The sequence below is a fragment of the Diadema antillarum genome, unplaced genomic scaffold (genome assembly GCF_040938485.1).
Source record: "Diadema antillarum isolate AM-2024a unplaced genomic scaffold, OU_Dant_1.0 seq00001982_RagTag, whole genome shotgun sequence".
In the NCBI taxonomy this organism is placed as follows: Eukaryota; Metazoa; Echinodermata; class Echinoidea; order Diadematoida; family Diadematidae; genus Diadema; species Diadema antillarum.
This window is the reverse complement of record NW_027272640.1, coordinates 213290-220377: the sequence shown is the minus strand read 5'-3', so window position 1 is coordinate 220377 and position 7088 is coordinate 213290. Positions and strand designations below refer to the sequence as shown.

The 7088-nt window shown below is 40.7% G+C and overlaps 1 protein-coding gene across 1 annotated transcript; it reads left to right on the top strand.

Moving 5' to 3' along the window:
- The first annotated feature begins 288 nt into the window (after positions 1-288).
- On the top strand, positions 289-5684 carry LOC139713478 (phosphatidylserine synthase 2-like). The gene is made up of 5 exons (XM_071625206.1): positions 289-402; positions 1304-1422; positions 2174-2288; positions 3761-3906; positions 4745-5684. Exons 1-5 carry the CDS (start codon positions 289-291, stop codon positions 5184-5186), a joined length of 936 nt encoding a protein of 311 aa, XP_071481307.1. The 3' UTR covers positions 5187-5684.
- Positions 5685-7088: the final 1404 nt, after the last annotated feature.

Sequence of the window (7088 nt, the reverse complement as noted above, 5' to 3'; positions counted from 1 at the left end):
TTGTATGAAAATAGAAAAATAAGAAGTAAATCAGTGAAAATTTGGGAAAAAATCAGAGACACAAAAAATATGTTATGATCTGTTGAAGTTTGCAGAGCGAGACAAATTGGCAACTCTGTGCTGTAGATGTTGAGGCAACTCTGTGCTGTAAATGTTGAGAAACTCTCCATTCTGTTTGGTATAATATTTGCTGCTTCCTATAGAATAATGAATAGAGGTTGGCATTGCCAGAAACCTCTCTGTGGTGTAGAGATAATATAGTATGCTGTCAAATCCAATCCCTTCCAGATGTTGATGATCAGGGATTACTGGTTGTGTAACATCCTCAGCATTGGCTTCGAGCTCCTGGAGTACTCGCTGGAACACCAGCTGCCAAACTTCGGGGAGTGTTGGTGGGACCATGTGAGTATTACATGCTTTATTTAAGATTTTGCCTCTGAGAAAATAGACCTTCCTTCCCTTTGCTGTATATGAAAGTTGAACAAGTTATAGACCATTCGTAAGATCAGAGTCAGTAGAATCAAGAAATGAGGAAGCAGAATAGCTGTATGTGATGAGATGGGACACAGCACATATAAAGATATCTTTTGATATGGCTCCACCAAAAAAAAAAAAAAAGGGTGCCAGAGGCATTATGTTTTCAAGTTGTCTGTCTGTCTGTCAATCCGTCCTTCTTGTTATTGAGAGCTAAAAGCTTCTCGATAGAATTTTAGTCCCTGGTCAGGGGTCGCACTTAACTTTTTTATTTTTAACTAACCAGGCGGACTACTTAGAATCAATTTTGACACTGAAGCAATATTTTGGCTAGCCAGACGGACCAGTTACTTCAGAATTTTATGATTTTTAGCTAGTCCGACATGATTTTGGGTGGCCAATGGCCAGCGGACCATCGCCAATTTCGAACCCTGCTGGTCCAGGCATACCCAGCAGATGCACTGATTAGATTTTGGGCAAAATCCCTAAGGGTCAAGGGTAAATGAACTTTAGTTATAAATTGATGTAACTTTGTCTATGAATGTCCAACAGTAATATAATGTGGTAGGAGGTGTAGAAATAGATGGATGATTATTTCCATGGGATGATAATGGTACAAGTTCAAGGGTTAAAGTCAAGGTCACTGTTCTTTTGCAAAGATATACTAATCCCAATCATTCACTCCAGCAAACTATCATTTGTGTACACAAAAGACAAGAACCTGTGAAATATTTACTGTGCAGATCCATGAACTTTGACACATGACCTTTCCCCTTGACCCCACCCACTTACTTTTCTGTTCTTGTTTTGTTTTCTATTTGTAACACAGTGGGTCATGGATTTCCTGGTGTGTAATGGCCTGGGCATATGGCTAGGGATGAAAACCTTGAACTACCTCAACATCAAGACGTACAGCTGGCGAGGCCTCTACCATATACCCACATACAGGTTGGTTTGATAATAAACATGACTCTTGATGATGACATCTGACCTTACGATTGATAGAATTTCCCTTTGCCGAGCAAAAGTGAAGTTAGGCATTTAATTTGATCCCCCCCCCCCCTCCAAAAAAAAGAGAAGAAAAAATGTACTATTGCCTACAAAGTGAGGTTTTGAAAAATGTCCTGCAGGAAATGAGGCTGCAGGAATTCAAACAACTGCAAAAGAGGGACACTTCCCGTTTGCAAATTACAGAGCTGTTGTGGCTGTGTAGATAAGACCACAGATTAGCATTCATGAGGTCCTTGGTTCAAGCCCCCCTGGCTGCAGCAGTTGTGCCCCATGGCAAGGCACTTATCTGCCTAAAACTGGTTCTACGGAGGCAACTTAAAGCTGCCGGTCCTGCGATTACTTGCTTTTAAACAAGCACTTACATTTTTCATAGCAGCCAAGTGAAGCATCGATTCAGTTCAATTCAAAGCATTTTCCAGTGTAATGTAGTTTTGCTGGTCCAGCTTTGAATACTGTAAAACGAGAAATTTTCGCGTGCATTTTAATTTCGCGAATTTCGCGAGCGCCAAAATTCGCGAAATTAAAATGCACGCGAAAGCTTTTGTCTACACTGCATGCATTGAATGCCAGTAGCAATTCGCGAAAATTTCATGCCACGAAAAAGGCTTTCGGCTCCAATTCGCGAAAATTTCATGCCGCGAATATTTCATGTTTTACAGTACATGTTCATGCCATCTGTTCTCCACAGAGGAAAACTGAAGCGAATGATGCTACAGTTCACACCGTACAGCTGGACCCGCTTTGAGTGGAGGCCCACAGAGAACCTGAAACGATGGATAGCCGTCCTCGTCATCGTTACCATGGTAACAGCCATCTCAAGCCATATTGTTTCTGGAGTGACAAGACCTCCTTAGAAAAAAAAAAATCTAACTCAATATTGAATATAAAAAATATTGATTTGAGTTTCAAAACAATCACCAATGTAATCCAAACGATTCAAGCGATACATGTTTGATATCAACTATGATGTATTTTGCAAAATATAAAAATGAAAAGTTTTTTCGCCCTCCTGAAAATTCATGATTTTAAGATCTGAGGTTTTCATCACCCCAGTGGCGATATATGCTTTTCCTTTGAATACTGGCAATTGAGGCTACATGTTGAGTATGTTTTGAATGCTGTGTAAGGGAGCAGAAAAGGTGTTTTTCAGAGATAAATCTTTGTGATGGAGTATGTCGCTGACAGTATGTTGGACCTGGAGGTATTACATGGATAGGATATTGCTCAGCAATACAACGGTTGGTATGAAGGTTTTCAGACTATTTTCTCCAATCACAATTTCTCTTTCGTGTTTGTAAACAAAGTTGATAAAAAGAAAAGGTGATCAACTTTAGAATATATGATCTGAATGTAATAAGGAATATTCCATGTCAACATATCTCAGCACTGAATGCAGAAAAGGAAAATGTGTCTTTCAATGAAACAGATAATTTGATAATAGATTTATATATCTTCATTGTGTGAAACTTTACATTAAAACTGGGATATTGAAAAATAAGGAAATGTAATGTAGATTTGAATGAATGGAAGATAAGTAATGAAATGACATCATAACTGCAAGTGATATTAAATTATGCAACAGGTACTAATTAAAATGTTTCTGCAAAAAAAGTGAAATGAAACTTTGTTGTTCTTGTTTGACATAGCGAAGTCTATTGAATTGTTGATTTTCCCTTTAATCCATTTGCAGCGAGAATAATTTTTCAACAAAGAATGCAGAAATGAAAGGGTACTTTTAAGTTCTCACAGTTTTTTGATAAGTGTGAGATTTTGTTTTTCATTTTCTAAGATTAGACATTCTTGCAATATACCAAGTCCTGTCCACACTATCGAGTACCAAAGTGATGATGTCACAGTCTTTTGTTATAGCTTGGGTTTGAACCAGGTGCAAGTGAGGTGTGGTAATAGTAACAATAGTGTTGACAGATACATGTATTTGGGCCAGGTGATGTTGCTTGGAACCAGTTTCCATGGCGATGGATGTCTATGACATCACACTTTGGTACTGTATAGATAAATCCGACTGCAGAGCACTGTAACTTATGGCAGCCATAACTGGGGGGCTTTCAAAAAAGAACAAACGCACTTTCAATGGGTTATGCAATGAGTCCGGTGCATTGCTATGTCAGTGCATAAATTATCTTTTGTTAGGCATACTTGAAGCCCTCCCCAATTGGAATTTACCGTAAAAAACGGTACCCAAACCGAATTGGTCCGTAGCAGTAACAACTTTGGATCTGATGGCACATGTGTTGTCTGTTGTATATTGCGCTAGTGGCTGGTGAGTGAGCTGAACACCTTTTACCTCAAAACTTGTCTCTGGATCCCACCCCCTCACTTCATCGTCTGGAGTCGTCTGATTCTCCTCATCCCCGTGGGCTCGGTGGCTGTGAGGGAGGTCTACCAGTATATCGAGGACCCGTAAGTCAGAGCTCTCGCCATTTCTGTTCCTAGCTTGCTTCCTCTTCTTCCTCCTCATCCTTTTTTCGTACTTCTCAGCCATTTTCCCCTTTTTTTACCCTCATCTGAAGTTTATTTCTGAACAGTTACATTTCATTTACAGTTTGTTACAGTCTTGAAGAAGATATTGCCTCCCCCCCCCCCCCCCCCCCCCCCCCCCCCCCCCTTGATGAAGTGATGATATCTTCATGTTTGGAAGAAGTTTTGTGCTGATATCTAAATATTCTCTTTGTGTTTTTACTCTATGAAACCATCTCTTTCCTTATCCCTCTTGTTTTTGTTTGCTTTGAATCAAATGTTTGCCATGTAGGAAAGAAAAACTCCATCTTTAAAATGATAGCCCATTTTAGTCTAGCCTATGAGAACTAATTTTGTAAGATTTTGGTAAGTCATTGTTGCCAGTAGAAAGAGCCAAGTAAATGTTTTATACTGAACTAGAGCAATCAGAGAGTGCAAACCCTCTGCCATGGCCATAGAGTCACTGACGCCTCAGAGCTGTTCACAAATTCTTTGGGGGAAACAAAAACAAACAAACCTAAATCTGGATCATATAATGGAACACCCCCCCCCCCCAAAAAAAAAGGTACTTGTTCTGTCGGATACCTCAACAGACCTACCCTGAAAATGTCATCAGGATCTGTTCATAGCTTCGAGTAATATGAATATCGACAGAAATGCAACTAGCTATCCTCCGTGAAATGTAACCTCGTAGCAGAGGTGAGTATCAAAAAGACTCTCTTTGATTTATGAATAAAATGTCGGACACCAATGTTGTTCATTATCCCTCAATGAATCCCAGACATTGCCAGAAGTTTGGCCAGCAGTCGTGGGTGTTGGTGGCCATCGTTGTCTCCGAGGTGCTCATCTCCGTCAAGTTCCAGTACGATCTCATCACCATGCCTTTCCCCCGCCACATCGCCATCCTGTGGATCGTGGGCCTCGTCAGCCTCGTCCTCTGGACCATCTGGCGGTTCTGCATCTGGTCGCCGTCGACGACATCGCGCTGGCGGCGCACCAACAGCCAGTCCAGCAACAGCTCCACGGAGGAGAGGCTGGAGGGAGAGAACGTTCGGCGCACCGTCAAGAGCACGCAGATCATCAGCTCCGTCACGCAGCGCAAGAGCGCGTCGTCCCGCATGGTCGGGGGTAAGGATGTCGACCCTGCCCCAGCGAACGATGTCGGTAAGCAGGGGAGCCCATATCCGACACGCTCCAGGAGACGGCAGATGAACGGAAAGTGAAATCAAAATGAAATCATCTGAAGCACGAAGGATGAGTTACTTTTAAAGCCCATTTTGTCACTTAACGAGTTCTCTGTCTTCAGTACCACACCTAAGATAATGTGAATAGCCGCGGTCACACTGACAAAAGATCACGAAGTTTAAGCTTGCGAAGTCTTCGTGATCTTTTGTCATTTGGTCACACTGGCAGCTAAACTTCTCGATCTTTGGATCGAGAAGTTAGGGTCACTAGTATGCGTGCGCGAGAAAGGAGAAGAGTATGCCATCTGACAGCTGGTAATTGTGATGTAACAATACACTCCTGTTCATCACAATGACAGCGCGCTTTGGAGGAACAGCCAGCAAACAGGTGGTGGACTGGTCACGTGACAAACTTTGCAAAGTTTCAGTTTCTGTCGTTCACACTGGTAAAAATTCACAAGAAGTCTTGCGGGAAGTTTGAGGTCACACTGACAAAAGATGACGATCTTAAACTTCTCAACTATTTGCCAGTGTGCCTGCGGCTAATGTGTCACCTGTCACATTTTTTTCTAAAGCAGAATGTTTTGTAGAATGATTTTGTGTTTCAAGTTCGTGACATGGATGGCCTGATTTATTACTCACTTTGCAATTATTGTAAGTTCCAATGTTTGCAGTTTCCAATGCTCACAGATGCTTGGTTGTTGTTTAGCTGTTGCCATGGTTGCAATTGTTGCAAAGTGCTTTGTAAACAAGGGCCACGGTGTGAGAGTGCGTCTTCAGTGACGATAAATTCACAATACCACGAAATATGTGTGTACTCTATGCCAGACATCTGATATACACATGGTGCACTTATGATGTGTTTGTATGACGCAAAACAAACCTGTGGCATGTTTGACAGAGTTGAAGTTTTTGCTGAGGCAGATGAAGAAACAGACATGGGATGGAGCAAAAGTTGCCACTTTGTGTGTGACCAGACATGCAGCAGTATTAATTTAAGTGACTTTTAAGTTTGTTTGTTTTTCATGTCCTAGTTGTCATGCCACTGTGGCAGGTTTTGAAGTGTGTTTATACGATGAAAGAAAAGCGGTTTAGTCTTCATTTGTGGTTACAAAAATAGTCTTTGGAATTATGGATGATTAATGCTGCCTTTGAATTATGTGTTTCAACTGGAATTGCTGATTCACGCAACGAATCGGTGATAAATTTCCACCTGGCATTCCAAAGCATTTATTGTGCTCTGAAATACACTTTAAGGAGGAATTTCATTTTGCTCCAACCCTGAAACTACCTTGGACCTGGCCCCCTTTGTAAAGTGCTCACAATATGTCTTGACACAATATGACAACTCTTTTTAAGTGCCACAGATGAATGAATTGCTATTTGTTGTTCGGGTTATTTTGGTGCAAGCAGATTAATTAATTCACACATCTAGTGTCTATGCTGAATCATGTCTGTCTCTAATATAGGGATAAATGCCATTGTGCTGGGAACATTTAATCCTTATTTATGTTGAGTTTTCTTGTATATTTTGATTGATGCCGAAGGAGATAATGGAAATTGTTAAGAGTTGGTATCGTATTGATTTCTCTGGACAATACTCTGGTTGTTAGTAATGTCACTCGTAAAGTAAGATTCAGAAGTAATCATTGACTTTTTAAGATTTGCAATATTTTGAATGGTTGGGTGGGTTACTAACTAAATGCCATGTTTAATGCTGCTGAATTGGTTGTGTTCTCTCGCTCAAAAAAAAAAAAAAAGCAAATCTTTTTTATACAGTGCCTGATATGGTGTGTGTATCTCATAGAAAGTTGAGTTTCATTCAAATCAGCATTGCTTTAATTTGCATTGTACAGTCATCTGTAGTTTGATCACAAAATGTGCTGTTAGTGTGTGTTCCATGTATGCCTTCTCATTACATTTCGCACACATGGAGGATAG